Raw genomic sequence first — 23,617 nt, 5'->3', positions numbered from 1 at the left:
TTGAATAATGGGAACTGACAAGAAGTACGGCACACAATTCGGAACAGGAATATGCACATATAACATAATGGGTCATACACGCCAGATGGAGTTGTAAATGCAACCTTACACGTGATGCCATGTGATTTTCAGAAGCATTGTAATGCTTTTAATGCATTAATTGCAATTGGTACATTGTAGCTGCAATTAGGCCATCAGCCTGTCATTGTTTTGTATCAGCGGCTGCAGCTTTTTGCACAGACATGTATATATATATATATATATAATTTTTTTTTCCCCACTTACAATTCATAACAATGGCCAAAATGTGTTCCATCTATATACAGTTTCCACTTCACAATCAATAATATATACTGTATATATATATATATATATATATATATACACACACACACACACACACACACACACACACAGCACCCCATATTGACAGAAAAACACAGAATTGTTGACATTTTTGCAGATTTATTAAAAAAAGAAAAACTGAAATATCACATGGTCCTAAGTATTCAGACCCTTTGCTGTGACACTCATATATTTAACTCAGAACGAAAGAAAGGGGTTCCCCTAAGTGGATTTTACAGGCAACCATAAAAGAATATATATATGCAAAAATGATACAAAAACAACAATTTTATTTAAACATGATTAAAAAATAGAATGAAACATTGATACGCTAGTTTGTTACAATACAATTCATTATTATTATCATTCTAGATGAAGAATTTTTTGAAAAGACCTCCTTACACCCAACGCGTTTCGGGATACGGTATAGTCCTTCTTCAGGGGTGTAACTGAAGGCGGAATTCATATAGGAACGATTTTCAACGTTTCATTATAGTAACATTAAAAATGCAGATCAGTAGCACAAAAATAGGAATTGCTGGTGGAGGGTGCTCCTTTAAGGCAGGGGTGCGTTGAATGTGTCTGAAACAGACATGTATTTCAACAAGCTTAATATTAATAAAACATCCAAAAAACGGGAGGTTTTCTGCAGTTCTGGACAACAGCTGGCCAGGAGGATATACTGAGGCCATAAGTGGATGTCCCTGGTAGTGTAGAGGATCTTTCTTTCTATATTATTGGATGTGCCACCTTAAGCACAGACTAGCCATCCTTCTATTTTTCTCATATATTTAACTCAGGTGCTGTCCATTTCTTCTGATCATCCTTGAGATGATTCTACACCTTCATTTGAGTCCAGCTGTGTTTGATTATACTGATTGGACTCGGTTAGGAAAGCCACACACCTGTCTATATAAAACCTTACAGCTCACAGTGCATGTCAGAGCAAATGAGAATCATGAGGTCAAAAGGAACTGCCTGAAGAGCTCAGAGACAGAATTGTGGCAAGGCACAGATCTGGCCAAGGTTACAAAAATATTTCTGCTGTACTTAAGGTTCCTAAGAGCACAGTAATTCCATAATCCTTAAATGGAAGACGTTTGGGACGACCAGAACCCTTCCTAGAGCTGGCTGTCCGGCCAAACTGAGCTATCGGGGGAGAAGAGCCTTGGTGAGAGAGGTAAAGAAGAACCCAAAGTTCACTGTGGCTGAGCTCCAGAGATGCAGTCGGGAGATGGGAGAAAGTTGTAGGAAGTCAACCATCCCTGCAGCCCTTCACCAGTCAGGGCTTTATGGCAGAGTGACCCGACAGAAGCCTCTCCTCAGTGCAAGACACATGAAAGCCCGCATGGAGTTTGCTAAAAAAACACCTGAAGGACTCCAAGATGGTGAGAAATAAGATTCTTTGGTCTGATGAGACCAAGATAGAACTTTTTGGCCTTAATTCTAAGCGGTATGTGTGGAGAAAACCAGGCACTGCTCATCACCTGTCCAATACAGTCCCAACAGTGAAGCATGGTGGTGGCAGCATCATGCTGTGGGGGTGTTTTTCAGCTGCAGGGACAGGACGACTGGTTGCAATCGAGGGAAAGATGAATGCGGCCAAGTACAGGGATATCCTGGACGAAAACCTTCTCCAGAGTGCTCAGGACCTCAGACTGGGCCGAAGGTTTACCTTCCAACAAGACAATGACCCTAAGCACACAGCTAAAATAACGAAGAAGTGGCTTCACAACAACTCCGTGACTGTTCTTGAATGGCCCAGCCAGAGCCCTGACTTAAACCCAATTGAGCATCTCTGGAGAGACCTAAAAATGGCTGTCCACCAACGTTTACCATCCAACCTGACAGAACTGGAGAGGATCTGCAAGGAGGAATGGCAGAGAATCCCCAAATCCAGGTGTGAAAAACTTGTTGCATCTTTCCCAAAAAGACTCATGGCTGTATTAGATCAAAAGGGGCTTCTACTAAATACCGAGCAAAGGGTCTGAATACTTAGGACCATGTGATAGTTCAGTTTTTCTTTTTTAATAAATCTTCCAAAATGTCAACAATTCTGTGTTTTTCTGTTAATATGGGGTGCTGTGTGTACATTAATGAGGGAAAAAAAATGAACTTAAATGATTTTAGCAAATGGCTACAATATAACGAAGAGTGAAAAATTTAAGGGGGTCTAAATACTTTCCGTCCGCACTGTGTATGTATGTATATATATATATATATATATATATATATCTCTGAGCGGGGGTCGGGAACAAGTTCCTGCTTTGCCGATCCTTTTGCTCAGCTTCCACCATTCTCATCTTCACTGCAGAGTGGAGAATGGATGGAGGGAGAGCTGCCTCAGCTAACATTTAAAGTTAAAGTGGTTATAAAGGCAGGAGGTGCAGCCCCCCTAATACTTACCAGAGGTCCCTCTTTGTCCAGCGATGTCCACAAGTGTCTCAGCCGTCTGAGATTCTTGCTCCTGATTGCCAATCAAAGTCAGCTAGCCAATCATGGGGGAGAGGGGGCTGGGTTGGGGCTCTGTGTCTGAATGGAAACAGGGAGCCGTAACTCGGCTCGGGTGCCCCCATATTCAGCTGCTTGCTGTGGGGGTCACTCGACAGAAGGGGCCAGGAGCACCGAAGAGGGACCCGAGAGAGGAGGATCGGGGCTGCTCTGTGCAAAACCAAGTGGACAGAGCAGGTAAGTATACCATGTTTGTTATTTTTATGGGGGGGGGGGGGGACAAGACTTTACAATCACTTTAAGCAGCAGGTAATTGGTTGCTAGGACACTGGGCGGTCCTAGCAACCTATAGCCAACTTGGCTAATATGAATAGCTAACTCTGGCAAGCCCCTGCCCTCCGTCCAGTACTGTGCTGCCTTCCACTCTCCACTCTGCTGTACACCCTTTGTAAGGTAGGAGAGTGATACCTACAGACCGCTGTGTGTTTGTGAAGGGGGGGGAGGGGGGGCAAAGAAAACTGATATGCTGGCAGAGGACACTACAGGGTGGGGAAATGATGTGAAGGGAACGGAGGACACTGATTTGGGGGGGGGAGGCGACACTACAATTGGGGTGGGTGGGAAGGGGGCAGAGGGCACTAATGTGGGCAAGGGGGGGAATGTGCCCAGGACACTAGTGTGTGTGTGTGTGTGTGTGTGTGTGTGGGGGGGGGGGGGGGGGGGGGGGGGGCAGGAGGCACTGCCCTGGGGTAGATTTCCACCTCTGAAAGGTTGCCTATCCCTGTTATAGAGAAACATAAGAAAATATAATATCGGATTCTTGTTGGATTATGATGGAATCTATTACTATTAACCTCCCTGGCGGTATGATTACGTCGGATTTTAGGTGCTGAAAGCGGTACAATTATTTTGCATGGAAATTTGGCGTTTTATATTGTAGGCCTGTAATTCTTAACAATAACACACTTAAATCTGTCCAAACAAGAGTCTAGTAGATATCCCGGGTATGATAAATTATGAAACACAAAATCATAAATTATAATATAATAAAATATTATAAAATAAATAAAAATATTTAAAAAAAATAATAATAATAAATTTCCCCACGATTCACTATCGCTCAATTCTGCAAGTGTTCTAATTTACTATCGCTGTTTTCTAGCTGGTCTAAAGCCACTTTTAACGTAAAGGGACACTTTTTGGTTGCTATGGACAATCTCCAGTTTCCAGGCAGAAAGAACAGTATATATACAGTATATATGATATAAAACTGCATGCAGGTCATTGGACAAAGCACTGGGGACAAAAGGGAAGTGAAATGATTTCATACAGTACTGTAATCTATAAGATTACAGTACTGTATGTGTTATGATTTTTACATTTTTTTTAATTTGCCGCCAGACTCCGCCCCTGTGCGTCGCGACACTCGCAGGGAACGGAGCCCGGCATGGAGAGGCATCGGGAGGAGGACGGAGCCCACAGACACAGCGGGGGACATCGCAGGATCCCGGGGACAAGGTAAGTAAAGCCACACCAGGATCCTGCAATGCAATCCCGAGTGTGGCTCGGGGTTACCACTAATGGTGCTGAAATTTAACCCCGAGCCACACTCGGGAATACCGTCAGGGAGGCTACGAATGGTGGGCGTAAAATTGGTTTGTGTGATGGCGAAGGTCGGAAAAGGTCTTGTTAAATGAAAGGATGCAGGAAGGGTGGATGAGAATAGAGGAGGGGGAAGCATAGTGGAATGGGGAAGTAAGGAGGAGGGGGGTGAAGGATAAGGAGAAGAAAAATGAAAGAAGAGAGAAAGAAGTGGGCTAAAAATGTATTTGCAAAAGAAATGTATGGAGGGCGATGAGGAGGCAACATTTTAAAAATCGATTTATTGAAGCCTTTCCTTACACACCCAAGGCAGGGCTATTCATTTTGACACAACAAAAAACTCAAAGAGGACATGCACTACTTTTTGTTAGGCACAGTGCACCACAAAATGTATGCCATGTAAGTTCTCGCATGTACAACCTATTAGGGGCTGACCGATTATCGGCGGCCGATGTTCACTTTTTTGAAGAATTCTCTTGCAGGACTTGCCTTTTGGCCTCAGTGGAGCATCAAGTTTGTATGCCCCCTATGGGCTTTCTCTTCTTTCTTTTTTGAAGAGAATACTACATTTACACACTGTACACATTGATAGTAACCTCACGGTTACTGATAGAGAAAAGAACCTTTTTTTGGCAAACAAATGCCTTTTTTTCTTGGAATCAAGAACATGCTGGAATCAAGAACATGCTGGGTAGATAAACCGTGTCAGTGCCGCTGTTTTTAATTCGTAATGTCATGGAATGCTAAGTCAGCTTAACACAGTGTTAAAGTAAGTTAAAAATAAGGAATGAGAAATATATCATGTACTTTTTCTATGTATATGTTGGAGCTGCACGATTCTGGTTAAAATGAGAATCACGATTTTTTTGCTTAGAGGATAGATCACGATTCTCACGGCGTAACATCATCTTTCACATTAAAACAAAAAGATTGTGCTAACTTTACTGTTTCGTTTTTTTTTATTTATTGAAGTGTATTTTTTCCCAAAAAATTGCATTTGAAAGACCGCTGGGCAAATACAGTGTGACATAAAATATTGCAGCAATTGCCATTTTATTCCCTAGGGTCTCTGCTAAAAATATATATATCTCTAATGCTTGGGGGTTCCAAGTAATTTTTTTTTAGCAAAAAATATTGATTTTAACTTAAGAAAGAAGTGTCAGAAAAAGATTTAGACTTTAAGTGGTTAAACTTCCTGCATTTACATGTTGTTTAAAGCTTGGCAGATTGCCCAGGTTATTTGTTTACACAGAGAAGTTTATCCCTTTGATCTAAGAAGGAAGTTAGATACAATGTTTCAAGTTCTAAACTTGGCAGACTGCCTGGATGTTTTCTTTTGACAGCTGAGTGAACAGATAATCTCTCCACTTGTTTATATAAAAGAATTCGCAAACTCAGCAGGAGAGATCGTCAGGGGAGGTGAATCGAGATCGATTAAAGCGGTTGTATACCCGCAAATTTTTTTTTTTTTTTTTTTAACCCTGTAAAGCAAAAGGCATAATGAGCTAGTATGCACCGCATACTAGCTCATTATGAAATACTTACCTTAGAACGAGGCGTCAGTATCTTACCTGGTCCACGCCGAGGGAGCTGTCATGTTGCCTCGGTGTGTCTTCCGGGTATCGCGGTTCCAGCGCCGTGAGTGGCTGGAGCCGCGGGAGATTTCTTACTCGGCAAGGTCCGGCAGCTGCCGGGCTTCAGCCGAGAATCCCCTGTGCGCATGCGCCGCTGCAGTCAGTGGCGCATAGCAAGGGGAATATCTCCTAAACCGTAAAGGTTTAGGAGATATTTTTTTTACCTACAGGTAAGCCTTATTATAGGCTTACCTGTAGGTAAAAGTAAAAAAAAAAGACTATACAACCGCTTTAATTGTGCAGCTCTAGTATATGTATACTTATATGTTTACTATTGTCTTTTCAATATGTTTCTTTCAATGTAGAATTATTTATGACTTGCACCCACCCCTGAGGAAGGAGGCCAATTAACTCCGAAACGCGTTGGGGCAAGAGTTTTGCTTTAAAACACTGTATTTATGCCAATATTGCTTGACTCGCATTCCTAATAGTTGCTACCATATTATTGTCATATTTTTTATTGTTCTATTTAATAAACTACTCTTTTTTATAGCTTTTTTGAAGAATTGGTATCGGTTACAAACTTACGGATATTGCTTCAAGGGGTTGTACCGGGGGGATGCCTGCAGCTGCACTGTGTGAAAGTGGCCTTACGTAGTATAAGAATATATCAAAGTTCATTTACCTACCCTTTCCTCATTATCATCGTCTGGAGGTTGCACAGGGTTTTCCAGGGCTCGACTCAGCAAGTCATTTATTCGTGTACTAAAAACAAAACAAAAAAAAAAAAAAAAAAACACACAATATAGTGGATATTTAGAATATTTAAAATCAACTTACATTGAAACTGACCACTTACAGCAGACCTTTCACTAATGGTTTCTCTCATATTTATTTAGTAGCCCGCTCACCCCATATGTAGAATTTCTAGCAATGAGCAGAAGCATATAATTGTGAGATGCTGAACTCTCAGGTTTCCCAAGAGCTTACAGGAAGACACCGACCTCAGTGATGGGATCTGACGTTTTACTATTTGCAGTTACTGTTTTTCTTTTATATGTTTAGTTAGCAATCTTTGGGGGCGGTATTGCATAACTATAAGTTAGTGCAATTTTAGTAGAAGGTCCACTTTAACAAAATACATTTTCCAGGAACAGACCTCCAGACCTGCAACGCCATTTCAGCCACTAGATGACGCTGTTTATATGGCAAGTCTATAATCTGCAACACGAGAGACACTATAATTCTGGAATTCACATAACTCGTTTCCTTCATCTGGCTCTTGCTATCAACTATTTTTTATTTTGTTATAAATAAATACATTAGCTGAGGCAAGAGTTGCACGATTAATCGTTAAAAAAAAAAAAAATGCGATCCCGATTCAACACCCCCTCACCATCTTAATACAGCATTTCCCGATTCAGTGCAGAGTTCTCTGCTGACAGCTGTCAAAAAATAAATAAATAAAAACGGGCAGCCTGACAAGTTTATCACAACATTGTCAGCACTGGGAGATAATTATAAACAAAGTATTTTTTTAGATCAGGGGGTCTCAAACTGGCGGCCCTCCAGCTGTTTCAAAAAAGTCCCATCATGCCTCTGCCTTGGGAGTCATGCTTGTAACTGTCATTCTAGCAATGCCTCATGGGACTTGTAGTTTCGCAACAGCTGGAGGGCCGCCAGTTTGAGACACCTGTTTTAGATCAAAGGGATGAATTTCGGTCTGTAAATGAGGTCAGTTTAACCACTTAATGACTAATGCCCCGTACATACGGTCGGATTTTCCGATGGAAAATGTGTGATAGGACCTTGTTGTTGGAAATTCCGATCGTGTGTGGGCTCCATCACACGTTTTCCATCAGAATTTCCGACACACAAAAGTTTGAGAGCAGGCTTTAAAATTTTCCGACAACAAAATCCGTTGTCGGAAATTCCGATCGTATGTATACAAATCCGACACACAAAGTGCCACGCATGCTCAGAATAAATAAAGAGATGAAAGCTATTGGCTACTGCCCCATTTATAGTCCCGACGTACGTGTTTTACGTCACCGCGTTCAGAACGATCGGATTTTCCGACAACTTTGTGTGACCGTGTGTATGCAAGACAAGTTTGAGCCAACATCCGTTGGAAAAAAATCCATGGATTTTGTTGTCGGAATGTCCGATCAATGTCCGACCCTGTGTACGGGGCATAAGACTTTTTCTGACACTTGTTGCTTACAAGTTAAAAATCGGTATTTCTCATTCGTTCATTGACAGAGACAGCGCTTCCTTATTCAGAACCATAGGGTTATATCGCCCCCTTCAGGAGTAGGACACTAGGCAGAAAAAAGACTTGGCTACGCCTGTGGGCAGTCCTAGGCGATAGACACCACCCTCTTTTTTTTTTTTTCCTGCCTAGTTCCCTGCTGGGATCTCTGGTCCTGGCAATTTTTGTTTTTGCTTTTTAAGCTACTTTTTTTTTTCTCTTGGATTTTTTCCTGAGATCTACAAGCAATCAACTGCCGGACTGGGTGACGGGCTGGACACTAAGATCCAGTGGTCTCCCCAGTCTGGCTAGCGAGCGCGTGCAGACCGCAGCTACGCGCTAGGTCGGCTGCGACATAGCCCCACTGGACACACGTGAAAAGTTGATAACTTAAAAGGGGTTGTAAACCTTTGTGATTTTTCACCTCAATTCATCCTAAACATCCCCCCCCCCCCCAGTTTACTTACCTGAGCCCTGGAACTTGACCCGCCGGGGACGAGCTCTCTCTCTGCCCGGGGTTCTCGGCTCTTGATTGGATAGATTAATAGCAGAGCAGCCATTGGCTCCCGCTGCTGTCAATCAAATCCAATGACACGGGGGGGGGGGGGCGTGGCCGAGTCATACATTTGGCCTCTATGGACGCCGAATGCTGGACTCGGGAGCGCTACCGCAAGGTAACCCTCCGGGAGAGCGCTTCTCAGAGGGGGTAATCTGATGCGGAGAGGAGCCAAGAGAGCCGCTGGGGGACCCCAGAAATGGATGATCGGGGCCACTCTGTGCAAAATGAGCTGCACAGTGGAGGTAAGTATGATGTGTTTGTTATTTTAAAGAAAAAGAAAAAAACGAACCCTTACAATCACTTGCCGACCGCTGCACGCCGATATACATCGGCACAATGGCAGCGGTGGGAAAATGGGCGTACCTGTACGTCCCATTTAATTGGCGGGGCCAGCAGGCGGACTCCATGTCCGCCGGCATCCCGGTGATCGTGTCACGGAGCGGCAGAACAGGGAGATTCCTATGTAAACAAGGCATTTCCCCGTTCTGCCTTGTGACATGACCTGTCATCGGGAGCAGTGATGGCTGTCATATGGAGTAGTAGCCCATCACCCCCCCCCCCACAGTTAGAACACCTCCCTAGGACACACTTAACCCCTTGATCGCCCCCTAGTGTTTAACCCCCTTCCCTGCCAGTGTCATTTACACAGTAATCAGTGCATTTTTATAGCACTGATTGCTGTATAAATTACAATGGTCCCAAAATAGTGTCAAAAGTGTGCGATCTGTCCGCCGCAATGTCGCAGTCACGATAAAAAAAAAAAAAAATTGCAGATCGCCGCCATTACTAATAAAAAAAAAAAATAATAATAAAAATGCCATAAAACTATCCCCTATTTTGTAGACTCCATAACTTTTGACCAAACCAATCAATATATGCTTATTGCGATTTTTTTACCGAAAATATGTAGAAGAATACATATTGGCCTAAACGGAGGAAAAAAAATTTTTTTTTTTTAATATATTTTTGGGGGTATTTATTATAGCAAAAAAGTAAAAAATAGCTTTTTTTTCAAAATTGGCGCTCTTCTTTTTTGTTTATAGCACAAAAAATAAAAACCGCAGAGGTGATCAAATACCACAAAAAGAAAGCTCTATTTGTGGGGAAAAAAGGATGTCAATTTTGTTTGGGTGCCACGCCGCACGACCGCGCAATTGTCAGTTATAGCGACGCCGTGCCGAATCGCAAAAAGTGCTCTGGTCAGGAAGGCGGTAAAATCTTCCGGGGCTGAAGCGGTTAAAGTGGTTGTAAACCCTTACATATATCCAGTGAACTGACTATCCTCAGGTGATACACAGAGATGACAGAAATCCTCCTACATAAAATTATACCCGTCTATCTACAGTCTTCTCTCTACAGTCATTCAAATTGCTGAATTCATAAAGCTTGTCTGAGAGTTCAGAAAAAAAAGGGGTGGAGATGTACAATTAAACACTTCAGGAGCTCAGCGAGGAGGGGATCTGAGAGCTTATTGGTGGGAAGAGACACACACAGAGTTGAGGTTGTCATTCTGCCGGAGCTCCCTCCCCCCGTCACCATTTTCCTCTTGGTGAAAACTTGCTAGAAGTGACTCCTGCTGGAACGAAGCAGCAGACAGAAATGACACTTTGTGCTCCTACCCTGTTTCCCCAAAAATAAGACCTGTCGTGATTGTCGGTGATGGCTGCAATATAAGCCCTACCCCCCAAATAAGCCCTAGTTAAAGTCCTTGTAGGTCTTATTTTCAGGGTAGGGCTTATTTTCGGGGAAACAGGGTAGGACTTATTTGGGGGGTGGGGCTTATATTGCAGCCATCACAGACAATCACGCTAGGTCTTATTTTCGGGGAAACAGGGTAGTTAAGACAAATACACACTATAGAGGGATATGCTTTGTTCATATTTCATGTCTGAGGTCTACAACCACTTTAATATAAATTAGGTATATTATAGTATATATATTTAGAGTGCATGTGCAGCGATCTGGTCTATGTCACATACAGGAACCTACATAGCAAGTTTTTTCCATCCTTACTCATCTACTATGCCTCCTCCAGAGCTGTCCAGGATAAGACTGTTCTCTTCCCAGGTGTTCTTCTCAGGGTTGGGCTTCTCTATTTTCCTCTCCATCAGCAGGATCGTCCTATCCATTACAGGGTGCTGTCTGTCTTTATTCCTCTGCAAGCAGCTTTCAGTCGAGCACTGCAGATACAACTGACAGAATCCCAGAGAATCTGAGAAAGAAGAAACAATGATGAATTCACAAGCACAGCGGTGCATTTTTCTAATACAGTGGAACCTTGGATTACGAGCATAATCCATTCCCGGAGAATGCTTGTAATCCAAAGCACTCGCATATCAAAGCGAGTTTCCCCATAGAAGTCAATGGAAACAAAGATAATTTGTTCCGCATTGACTTCTATTACATGCAATACCACATGTGACCAGAGGTGGGGGGAGGCGCCGGAGAGCCTCGGCAATACTTGGGGACAGCTTGGCTGAACTCGGAAAGCCTCGGGAACGGAGTATTTCCAAGTGTTTCCGAACAGCTCCGAACCGTTCTGAGTGTTCTCGGCGCCCCCGCACCTCTAGCCAAATGCGGTACTGCACCGCCCATTAGCTTGAATTCTGCTTGTTTTGTGAGACAACACTCAGAATTTACAAAAAAAAAAAAAAAAGTTGCTCGTCTTTCAAAACGCTCGTTAACCGCGTTACTCGTAAACCAAGGTTTCACTGTATTCGGATGTATGCCCAGCTAAAACGTTTTCTTTTCGTTCAGGATAGAGCAGGACACCTTTGTTAGGATCTCACTGATGTTGGGGGGGCTCAGCTAGTTAGATTCACCAGACAGGAAATCTACAGTGAGGGAAAAAAATATTTGATCCCCTGCTGATTTTTCCCACTGACAAAGAAATCATCAGTCTATAATTTTAATGGTAGGTTTATTTTTACCAGTGAGGAGACAGAACAACAAAAATATCCAGAAAAACACATTTGATAAAAGTTATAAATTGATTTGCATTTGAAGAAGTGAAATAATTATTTGATCCCCTATCAATCAGCAAGATTTCTGGCTCTCAGGTGTCTTCTACACAGGTAACAAGCTGAGATTAGGAGCACTCTCCTAAAGGGAGTGCTCCTAATCTCAGTTTGTTACCTGTATAAAAGACATCTGTCCACAGAAGCAATCAGATTCCAATCTCTCCACCATGGCCAAGACCAAAGGGCTGTCCAAGGATGTCGGGGGCAAGATTGTAGACCTACACAAGGCTGGAATGGGCTACAAGATAATTGCTAAGCAGCTTGGTGAGAGGGTGACAACAGTTGGTGTGATTATTTGCAAATGGAAGAATTACAAAATAACTGTCACTCGGTCTGGGACTCCATACAAGGTCTCTTCTCGTGGGGTTTCAATGATCATGAGAACGGTGAGGAATCAGCCCAGAACTACACAGGAGAATCTTGTCAATGATCTCGAGGCAGCTGGGACCATAGTCACCAAGAAAACATATTGGTAACACACTACGCTGTGAAGGACTGAAATCCTGCAGCGCCCGCAAGAAAGCACATGTACAGGCCCGTCTGAAGTTCGCTAATGAACATCTGAATGATTCAGAGAACTGGGGGAAAGTGTTGTGGTCAGATGAGACCAAAATCGACCTCTTTGGCATCAACTCAACTCGCCATGTTTGGAGGAGGAGGAATGCTGCCTATGACCCCAAGAACATCATCCCAACCGTCAAACTTGGAGGTGGAAACATTATACTTTGGGGGTGTTTTTCTGCTAAGGGGACAGGACAACTTCACCACATCAAAGGGACGATGGACGGGGCCATGTACCGTCAAATCTTGGGTGAGAACCTCCTTCCCTTAGCCAGGGCATTGAAAATGGGTCATGGATGGGTATTCCAGCATGACAATGACCCAAAACACACGGCCAAGGCAACAAAGGAGTGGCACAAAAAGAAGAACATTAAGGTCCTGGAGTGGCCTAGCCAGCGTCCAGACCTTAATCCCATAGAATATATGTGGAGGGAGCTGAAGGTTCGCGTTACCAAACGTCAGCCTCGAAACCTTAATGACTTGGAGAGGATCTGCAAAGAGGAGTGGGACAAAATCCCTCCTGAGATGTGTGCAAACCTGGTGGCCAACTATAAGAAACGTCTGACCTCTGTGATTGCCAACAAGTACTAAGGCATGTTTTGTGAAGGGGTCAAATACATATTTCACTTATTAAAATGCAAATCAATTTATAACTTTTTTTAAATGGATTTTTCTGGATTTTTGTGTTATTCTGTTTCTCACTGTTATAATAAACCTACCATCAAAATTATAGAATGATCATTTCTTTCTCAGTGGGCAAACGTACAAAATCAGCAGGGGATCAAATACTTTTTTCGCTCACTGTATATACACACACACACACATATATACACAGTATATTTTTGTCCTGCAAAGACTAGGACCCATGTTAGCCCCCTTATTTTTGTCTTTGTCCTCGTTTCAGATTTTCCCTCACTTCTTGTCTAGCAACACTTTTTTATTGTGATGGGAAATCTCCTTAAGGCCCCTTTCACACTTATACGACTTCAAAGTCACACAATTTTACCGCGATTTCGCGGCCACGATTTTGTCACGATTTTACCGCGATTTGGGAGCAGTACTACTTTGTACGACTTTGCCAAAGGGGAACTCCACGCCAAGTTTTAAATAAAAAAACTGGCGTTGGTTCCCCCCCAGGGGCATACCAGGCCCTTAGGTCTGGTATGGATTGTAAGGGGAACCCCCTACGGGGAAAAATTGGCGTGCGGGTCCCCCCAAAATCCATACCAGACCCTTATCCGAGCACGCAGCCCGGCCGGTCAGGAATGGGGGTGGGGACGAGCGAGCGCCCCCCCCCCCCCCCATCCTGGACCGTACCAGGCCGCATGCCCTCAACATGGGGGGGGGTGCTTTGAGGCAGGGGGGCGCCCTGCGGCCCCCCCACCCCAAAGCACCTTGTGGTCTATGGAGTACAACTCGCATAGAAGTTGGACCAAAGTAGTGCAGGGACTACTTTCAAGTTGGCACGACTTAAAGTCGTGCCAATATGAATGGTAGTCATTGAAAATCATGGAGAATGACTTGTCATACGATTTTGCAGTACAAAATCGTGGGACAAGTCGTGTAAGTGTGAAAGGGGCCTAAAGCGGAACCTTTTTTAATCTTTCCAGCTATTAAATCTTCTGCCCTTGTTGTTTTAAATTTGGATAGTAAAACTTTATTTTTCTGCCAGTAAATACCTTATACAGCCCACTTCCTGTTTTTTGTCTGGTCATTAGCCTAGGCTTATGACATCATGCATGTAAGGATGTTAGAATGCTGCTTTAAGGTATATTAGATAGAATAAATGTATTTTCCTTTCTTATGCAGAAAATTAGAAGTGCAAAGATTATTTGCGAGCTATGTACTTGAACAGGACGTACATGTGGTCAGCCTGACACTTAATATAGACAATGAATAACAAAGTTATAACAAGTTAGCAGTTACATGTCCAGAACATATAGTGTGTGTTAGGGACATTGGTCTGAGGTCAAGTAGATACGTTTAGAGTATTTTTAGGAATATGACGCTGAGTCTGTCTCTTGGCATAAATATGTTTCATATTAGTATCGATTGTATAACCTGTCATTTTTGTCATTTGTTTGTGATTGGTTACCCAAGGGGCCTTCCCCCTTGTACAGCTCTGACTGTGTTTTACTTATATTCTGTGAAGCCAGAAATAAGCCTTTGTATGCTTGATAATCCACACGCTGTGTATGGTGTCTTGATTACCTGAGCGGTCAGAGAGTTTTTTTCATTGACCACTAGAAGTCCAGCTCGAGCATAGGAAGAGGGGCGCACCTAGGAATGCACAGCTATCTCTCTCACTCTCATGAGAGTTTGCCAGGAAGGGAGGGGGGTGAGTCATAAGAGGTCCAATGAGAGCTGCAGAGCTGGAGGTGTGCCTCTGTGTAAATCCAGGAAGTGAACAGTCAGCAGCTTCAGCTGCCCACAGTTAAAAAAAGGCTGCAGCCAGACTCAGTGGAGGGAGATTTCTGCAGCATATTTGGCAAGTACAGAATCACAGTATATATAAAATAATATGCAAAGTGGTTGGAGGGAAGCTTAAGTATGGCAAAGATGTTTTTTATTACAAATTATGTGAGCAGACTGCAGTTCATCTTTAACAGAGTCCCAAATTGCAGTGGAAACCAAAGAGACGATCTAAGCCTTCCCAGCTCCACCCCCATTTGAAGCCTAAATTATGGGTGTTCCCATGGGGAGAGGTGCAGTCAGCACAGCGTCCCACCCCCTCAACAAACTGGGTGATCAGTCACTATTATGGCTTAACAATCAGTGCTGCTTGTTCATTCATATTAGTAAAAAAAATATCACTCAGAGCTGTGGCTCTGTGGAACGTACCTGCCTGTGCCCCCTATGAAGTAAAAGTAGCCGCAGATAGATTACACAGAGCCCCAGTTTTAAGTGATCTTTTACTACTATGAATGAACTATCAGCGCTGATCTTCATCCATAATTGTGATCGCTGTGTGTCTATCAGCAGCTGCATCTAAACATACATAGGCCAATGGATAACAGCACCGTGTGAGTTTTCACTTTTAAGAATGATCAGTGATGTCGGGACCAGTGTAGTGTATAACACAGCATGACATCACAGACGGTTCATTCATAAAACTGAAAGAGCCCTCAGCGCTGCAGCTCTGTGTGATCCATCAGCAAGGCTGCGTATGTTTGGATTCAGCAGCTGATAGATGCACAGCGCTGCAACTGTGAATGGCAGTGCTAGTGTTCAGAGCGCCCCCTGCTGCCAGAGCAGTCAATCACAATTCTGTCTCTTTTCTCGTGCCATTGTCAGGGGGAAGTAGGAATACCTGTCCGGCCACATTGCTTAGAAACTAAGGGACAGATTTGAAGGAGACCAAGTGCTAAATGCATCCGGTCTCCTAGGAATTTAAATGTCATACAAAACTTTAATGATAACTCTTCTTTAAGCTTTCCAAGAAAGGTAAGTATAGTGTGTGTGAATAGAATAGTCTACTTAATCTATGAAAAATGAACAACAATGTTATTGGCCATAGTCCCAAACCTCATCCTGAACCCAACCAATCCACGGCCAGCAGAATTTAAACGGAGAAGCTCTGAGGCCATATATCCTCTGTCCATTCCAAGGACATGAGTTGAAAGTGAATAAATCTAATGGCACCCTTCTTTCAGAATGAGACCTTCTTTTCTTTTGATGCTAATTCCACGCCTCTTATCGTGATTGTGGCATGTAAGTTGCGGCGTAAGCACTGGATCTATTTTGTTTGATTGCAATATGTTTAATGCTCAATATCTAATATATTTGTAATGAGATCAATTTGTAAATTATTTTTTGTAACTAGATGCTAATTATCGAACCCCCAAAATTAGTAATGGACTATCTCAGTACTGATAAATACATTTACAATTCTTGAATAAAAAATTCATTTACCGTATTTATCGGCGTATAACACGCACATTCATTTTAAGAGGGAAGTTTCAGGAAAAAAACAAAAATTTTAAATAAGGAACTTTGGAGCAAAATAAGGGTCAGTGCCCATCTGCAGCCTCATTAATCCACATCAATGCAGCCTCACCATTGCCATCAGTGCAGCCTGACTGACGTTCACCTGCAGCCTAGAGGGGACAGGGAGGGGGGCGGGACGAGCGCCGACAGATTACATACAAAGAGAATCTCCTATGATAGACAGAACAGTGGTCCAATGGCGGCCCAGGAGACAGGACTTCCTATTACAGTGGCTGCCAAGTAAACTGGAGATTCTCACTGTATGTAATCTGACAGCGCTCCTCCCGCCCCCCTCCTTGTCCCCTCCGAGGCAGCTAAAATTGAAGTATTGGCGTATAACACGCACACGCTATTTGCACCTGATTTTCATGGTAAAAAAGTGAGTGTTATACGCCAATAAATACAGTATATACAAAAAGAAAGAAGGAAAAGACATACGGAAATCTCATTAAAATGATTGCATATACAATTTACAAATACTCAGGAGGTTTCCCCTAGAAGTATCTGTTGGTGAAGTGTTTCCCATAGATTAACCAGACCTCAACTAGTTTCACGGTTCAAACACCTCTTCGTCAGGAAGAGTAATCTATAAGACAAGTAATCAGATGAAACACAAAAACAACAAACGAAAATATATGACAACATCAGGTAGATAAATACAGTTCAGCAAAAAACAGAGGAAAATCGCTTACCCAACAGATCAATTGCCAGGTAGAAAACCCGGCCGCTCAAAAATGACCTCTGAGTATTTGTAGATTGTATATGCAATCATTTTAATGAGATTTTTGTATGTCTTTTCCTTATCACTTTTTTATATGTAATAAATGAATTTTTTATTTAAGAATTGTAATTGTATTGATCAGTACCGAGATAGTCCATTACTAATATTGGGGGTTCAAGCATTCGTGTGGCTAGCCTCAGCAGCTACCTTCACGCTCTTACTCTTCCCCTTGTTTTCCTATATCATTTTGGATGATGGTACTTTTCTATGCCTAGGTTTAGGTGTCCTTATTTGAGGCTATACTCAATAAATTTATAGATGCTAATTATGGTATATCCCCCAGTAACAGGATCCCCTGAAGAAGCCTTTGGCGAAACGCGTAGCAATCTATTGGTGTTACCACAGCGACTCTGGAGCTGGCCCCTACATCCATGTGCAGGATTACCTCATATCTTACTTGTGATTGACTTGTGGGCCAATCCATACAGGTGTCTCTGTGTAGCCTTGTGATCTATACACATGGGGGAGATATATTTAGACAGCATGCATATATTTCATATTGTTTTTAATATGTAATTTTATATTTTTCATAATAAAAATGTAAATGTTATATATACATATGTGAGCAATTTCTTTTTTCAATTTGGGACCATAGTGACACCTTTAAAGTCCATCAATTATTTTCCTCTCCTTTTTTGTAATTTCTCTTGGACGTGGTGCCACATACAGTGAATCACATCTCTATATTTTCCCACTCCAAATCTTGTCCACTATCTGCAGAGTTTAGACAGAGAAGCTCCAAATCCTCTGTCCATACCAGATACATGAGCTGAAAGTGAATAAACCGAAGTCTATCCTTGTTCTTGAATGGGACTTTCTCGTCTACCTCAATTCCCTCTCCATATCTCGCTAATCCATTGTCTGCAGAGTTTATAAAGGAGAAGCTTGGAGACCCCATATCATCTGCTCATACCTAGGACACCATCTCAAAGTGAATAAACCTAATGCCCCGTACACACGGTCGGACTTTACGGCAGACTTTGCCCGGCGGACTTTTTGACGGACTTTATGACAGACTTTCTGAATGAACGGACTTGCCTGCAAACAATCCACCCAAGTCCGTCGAATTCGTACGTGATGACGTACACCGGACTAAAATAAGGAAGTTCATAGCCAGTAGCCAATAGCTGCCCTAGCGTGGCTTTTTGTCCGTCGAACTAGCATACAGACGAGCGGACTTTTCGACCGGACTCGATTTCGACGGATTGATTTAAAACATGTTTCAAATCTAAGTCCGTCCAACTTCTGAGAAAACAAAGTCCGCTGGAGCCCACACACGATCGAATTGTCTGACGAAATCCCGTCCGCCGGGCAAAGTCTGCCGTAAAGTCCGCTCGTGTGTACGCGGCATAAGGCTTCTCCTTGTTTGGGAATCAGATCTTCTATCCTATCCCGATTCCCACTTGGAGTCCCACCAATCTACTGTCTCCAGAATTTGGACAAAGCAGCTTTGAGGCCTCCTGACTTCTTCCCATACCATGGACAATAGCTCAAAGCAAACAAACTCAAAGCACCCTTGTACTGGATGTGTGACCAAGCTATAGAGACCAATATAGAGCTTGTGAGGATAGAATGTCCAATCTGGAAAGCCAGTAAAGAATGGAAAGTACTTACGCTTCCGCGCCAGCTGATACACCTCATACCGCATGCTCTGATAGTAGAAATTATCATCTAGTATGAAGAACAAAGGAAAATGTACCGGATTAATACAAAAATGCTGGAACCCCGAGTTCGAAGTTGAGGCAGAGATTAGTCCTTGACTTGCCAGGCATTGGCAAAACCGTCTCCACAAACTGTCTTTGACGTCACTGGGGGCTTGTAGAGGAGTGCGGCTGGACATGGACACTAGAAGATGCTCCAGGCACTGCAGGAGTTGTTGGCGGTACTGCTTCCATAGGGAATGCTGCAAGATACAAGGCATTTATTACATATATATTGTGAGCTGGACAGCTAATGCATTTAGAAAAAAAAGTTACAACTTACATTTTTAGCATTTTATACTTTTTAAAGTGATTGTAAAGATTTATTTTTATTTTTTTTTGTTAATAAACATGTCATACTTACCTACCCTGTTCAGTGGTTTTTCACAGAGCAACCCGGAGCCTCCTATTCTCCCTCACTGGCACTTTCGGCTCCTTCTCCCTTCTGAATGCCCCCCTAGCAAGTCGCTTACTATGGGGGGGGGGCCACTTATGCACGCTCTAACATAAGCTGGGCTGTGTGCGTACATTGACATACAGCGCAGCTCGCCCCTGCCCCCCCGCACAAGATTTGATTGACAGCAGCAGGAGCCAACGAAAAAAGACTTGTTTTTATTAGCTTCTGGTAAAACATTTAGCAAATAAGTAACATTTCGCCTGCACTGATGGGGAGGTCGCGATGGACACTGATAGGCTGCACTGTTGAGGAGGCCGTGATTGGCACTGATAGGCTGCACTGATGAGGAGACAGTGATGGGCACTGATAGGCTGCACTGATGAGGCCGTGATGGGCACTGATAGGCTGCACTGATGAGGAGACAGTGATGGGCACTGATAGGCTGCACTGATGAGGAAACAGTGATGGGCACTGATAGGCTGCACTGATAGGCTGCACTGATGAGGAGGCTGTGATGGGCACTGATAGGCTGCACTGATGAGGAGACAGTGATGGGCACTGATAGGTTGCACTTATGAGGAGGCTGTGATGGGCACTGATAGGCTGCACTGAGACAGTGATGGGCACTGATAGGCTGCACTGATCAGGAGGTCGTGATGGGCACTGATAGGCTGCACTGATGAGGCCGTGTTGGGCACTGATAGGCTGCACTGATGAGGAGGCTGTGATGGGCACTGATAGGCTGCACTGATGAGGCCGTGATGGGCACTGATAGGCTGCACTGATGAGGAGACAGTGATGGGCACTGATGAGACGGCACTGATAGGCTGCACTGATGAGGAGGCCATGATGGGCACTTATGGGCTGCACTGATGAGGAGGCCCTGATGGGCACTGATAGGCTGCACTGATAGGCTGCACTGATGAGGAGACAGTGATGGGCACTCATAGGCTGCACTGATAGGTTGCACTTATGAGGAGGCTGTGATGGGCACTGATGGGCACTGATAGGCTGCACTGATGAGGAGGCCGTGATGGGCACTGATAGGCTGCACTGATGAGGAGACAGTGATGGGCACTGATAGGCTGCACTGATAGGTTGCACTTATGAGGAGGCTGTGATGGGCACTGATGAGACGGCACTGATGGGCTGCACTGATGAGGAGGCCGTGATGGGCACTGATAGGCTGCACTGATGAGGAGTCCGTGATGGGCACTGATAGGCTGCACTGATGAGGAGGCCGTGATGGGCACTGATAGGCTGCACTGATAGGCTGCACTGATGAGGAGGCCGTGATGGGCACTGATAGGCTGCACTGAGACAGTGATGGGCACTGATAGGCTGCACTAATCAGGAGGTCGTGATGGGCACTGATAGGCTGCACTGATGAGGAGGCAGTGATGATCAGATACTGATTATTGGTGTAAATGTCCCGTCACACTTGTAATTTACTGACTCACCTCTCCATGAGGAAAGGAATGCTGATAACCGCCAAGTTTGTTTACATGTGATCAGTTGTGATTGGACACAGTAGATCACATGGTAAAGGGCCACTATGACTGGCCCTTTTCCGTGATCACAGAGCACACCAGATACACACCCCAGGGGGCACATGGAGGGCCTGGTTCTGGGAGGGCGTCCATGGAAGTTGAGATCCCCCTCTGGGGGAATCTAGGATGGAAAAGGACCTGGGGGTCCTAGTAGATGATAGGCTCAGCAATGACATGCAATGCCAAGCTGCTGCTAACAAAGCAAACAGAATATTGGCATTAAAAAGGGGATCAACTCCAGAGATAAAACGATAATTCTCCTGCTCTACAAGACTCTGGTCCGGCCGCACCTGGAGTATGCTGTCCAGTTCTGGGCACCAGTCCTCAGGAAGGATGTACTGGAAATGGAGTGAGTACAAAGAAGGGCAACAAAGCTAATAAAGGGTCTGGAGGATATTAGTTATGAGGAAAGGTTGCGAGCGCTGAACTTATTCTCTCTGGAGAAGAGACGCTTGAGAGGGGATATGATTTCAATATACAAATACTGTACTGGTGATCCCACAATAGGGAGAAAACTTTTCTGCGAAAGGGAATTTAAAAACACACGTGGCCATTTACTAAAATTAGAAGAAAAGAGATTTAACTGGAAACTGTGTAGAGGGTTCTTTACTGTAAGAGCGGCAAGGATGTGGAATTCCCTTCCACAGGCGGTGGTCTCAGCGGGGAGCATCGATAGTTTCAAGAAACTATTAGATAAGCACCTGAATCACCGCAACATACAGGGATATGTAATGTAATACTAACACATAATCACACACATAGGTTGGATGTCTTTTTTCAACCTCACCTACTATGTAATTGTAGCCGTCTTTCGAGTCTGAAGTGGTTAAGTGTGAATGGGGGGTTTAGAGCCAGTAGGTAAGTTTAAAGGATGAGTTCACCTTTACCAAAAAAAAAAAAAAACTGCCTGTGCAGGTAAGGGGAGCTGCGATGATGTCACTGCCCCGCATGCCGCCGGTCACGGCACGGCTACTGAAGAAACAGCACGAGCGAGCCTTTCTTCATGTGCTGGTGACGTTGGTACACGCAGATACAGTGAATATCTCCTAAACGGTGCATTGGTGACGGTAATTGACACCCCTCTGAAAAGAAATCCATGGTGGCTAGCTTTTCAGAACGGCAACTGGAAGGCGATAGGTCACCTCCTCAGGGACATTTTTTAACCCCTAAAAGCCTCTACCGTGGCCTGATAGGTCATGGCCTGTAGAATTTTTGCTGTGTTATGTGTACAACCCCCCTCTCTGGCTGCTATGTTGGGCTTATGGAACGAGCCCTAAAAATAGGTAAAGCCTAAGTAGAAAATCCTTTCCCTTTGCTAGCAGATGCAGTGGGGACCATTGTGCTTCATGTGGAAGCAGCAACCTCTCCGCAGAGGTCTGGATTACCCTCTCAGAGTCAGAGCTCCAGCAATCATTCCAGCTCAAGCTGCCAGCAGAGCTCTGGCTCAGGCGGGAGTGTGGTGGACCTCTGCAGAGAGACCTCTGCTTCCACAGAGAGAAAGTGCCCCACTCTCATAGTTGCCAACTGTCCCGGATTTCCCGGGACATTCCCGGGACTTACACTCCATTCCCGAATTTTTGGTGTCCCGGGAAATGTCCCGAGAAATCCAGTTTTTGATTTTCGCCGCCGCCCGCCGCCGCTAGAGGTCTGCCGCCGGCCACCATCTTGAAGAAGCTCAGGAAGACGGCTGGGGGGGGGGGCTAGATGGAGCTCCTCCGTCGCCGCCCACCCTCTGCCCCGCTCTGCCTCACCCCACCTACCCCCGCCCTGCTGCCAGTCTGTTATGGAAAGGGGCGGGGGTTTTGCCATGCGGTATTCGACAAGACACCGGCGGACACCTCTGAGGTAGGGGAGGGGGGGCGCACCGCTGTGGGAATTTGTAAGGGGGGCTCCACTGGGGACACCTGATGTGAGGGGGGCTCCACTGGGGACACCTGATGTGAGGGGGGGCTCCACTGGGGACACCTGATGTGAGGGGGGGCTCTGCTGGGGACACCTGATGTGAGGGGGGGCTCCGCCAGGGACACCTGTTGTGAGGGGGGGCTCCGCCAGGGACACCGGATGTGAGGGGGGCTCCGCCAGGGACACCTGATGTGAGGGGGGGCTCCGCCAGGGACACCTGATGTGAGAGGGGGCTCTGCCAGGGACACCTGATGTGGGAGGGGGCTCTGCCAGGGACACCTGATGTGAGGGGGAGCTCCGCTGGGGACACCTGATGTGAGGGGGAGCTCCGCTGGGGACACCTGATGTGAGGGGGGCTCTGCTGGGGACACCTGATGTGGGGGGGTCTCCGCTGGGGACACCTGATGTGAGAGGGGGCTCTGCCAGGGACACCTGATGTGAGGGGGGGCTCCGCTGGGGACACCTGATGTGAGGGGGGGCTCCGCTGGGGACACCTGATGTGAGGGGGGGGCTCCACTGGGGACACCTGATGTGAGGGGGGCTCTGCTGGGGACACCTGATGTGGGGGGGTCTCCGCTGGGGACACCTGATGTGAGGGGGGCTCTGCCGGGGACACCTGATGTGGGGGGGTCTCCGCTGGGGACACCTGATGTGAGGGGGGCTCTGCCGGGGACACCTGATGTGGGGGGGTCTCCGCTGGGGACACCTGATGTGAGGGGGGCTCTGCCGGGGACACCTGATGTGAGGGGGGGGCTCCGCCTGGGACACCTGATGTGGGGGGGTCTCCGCTGGGGACACCTGATGTGAGGGGGGCTCTGCCGGGGACACCTGATGTGGGGGGTCTCCGCTGGGGACACCTGATGTGAGGGGGGCTCTGCCGGGGACACCTGATGTGGGGGGGTCTCCGCTGGGGACACCTGATGTGAGGGGGGGCTCT

At 45.2% G+C, this 23,617-nt stretch overlaps 1 protein-coding gene across 2 annotated transcripts in view; it reads right to left on the bottom strand.

Annotated features, from left to right (window-relative positions):
- The window catches only part of PSTK (phosphoseryl-tRNA kinase), a 35,908-nt gene that overhangs the window by 10,897 nt on the left and 1,394 nt on the right, over positions 1–23,617 (bottom strand). The window contains exons 2-5 of one of the 2 annotated variants that reach the window (XM_073595636.1): positions 18,746–19,034; positions 17,529–17,582; positions 10,796–10,994; positions 6,662–6,737 (exon numbers count right to left, since the gene is read on the bottom strand). In XM_073595636.1, the coding sequence (XP_073451737.1) occupies positions 6,662–6,737; positions 10,796–10,994; positions 17,529–17,582; positions 18,746–19,034 (618 nt within the window). The remainder of the gene's footprint in view (positions 1–6,661; positions 6,738–10,795; positions 10,995–17,528; positions 17,583–18,745; positions 19,035–23,617) is intronic. The other variant, XM_073595637.1, reaches the window with a different exon arrangement.

Source organism: Aquarana catesbeiana, linkage group LG08, assembly GCF_042186555.1.
Source record: "Aquarana catesbeiana isolate 2022-GZ linkage group LG08, ASM4218655v1, whole genome shotgun sequence".
Lineage (NCBI taxonomy): Eukaryota > Metazoa > Chordata > Amphibia > Anura > Ranidae > Aquarana > Aquarana catesbeiana.
This window is presented reverse-complemented; position numbering and strand designations above follow the sequence as displayed.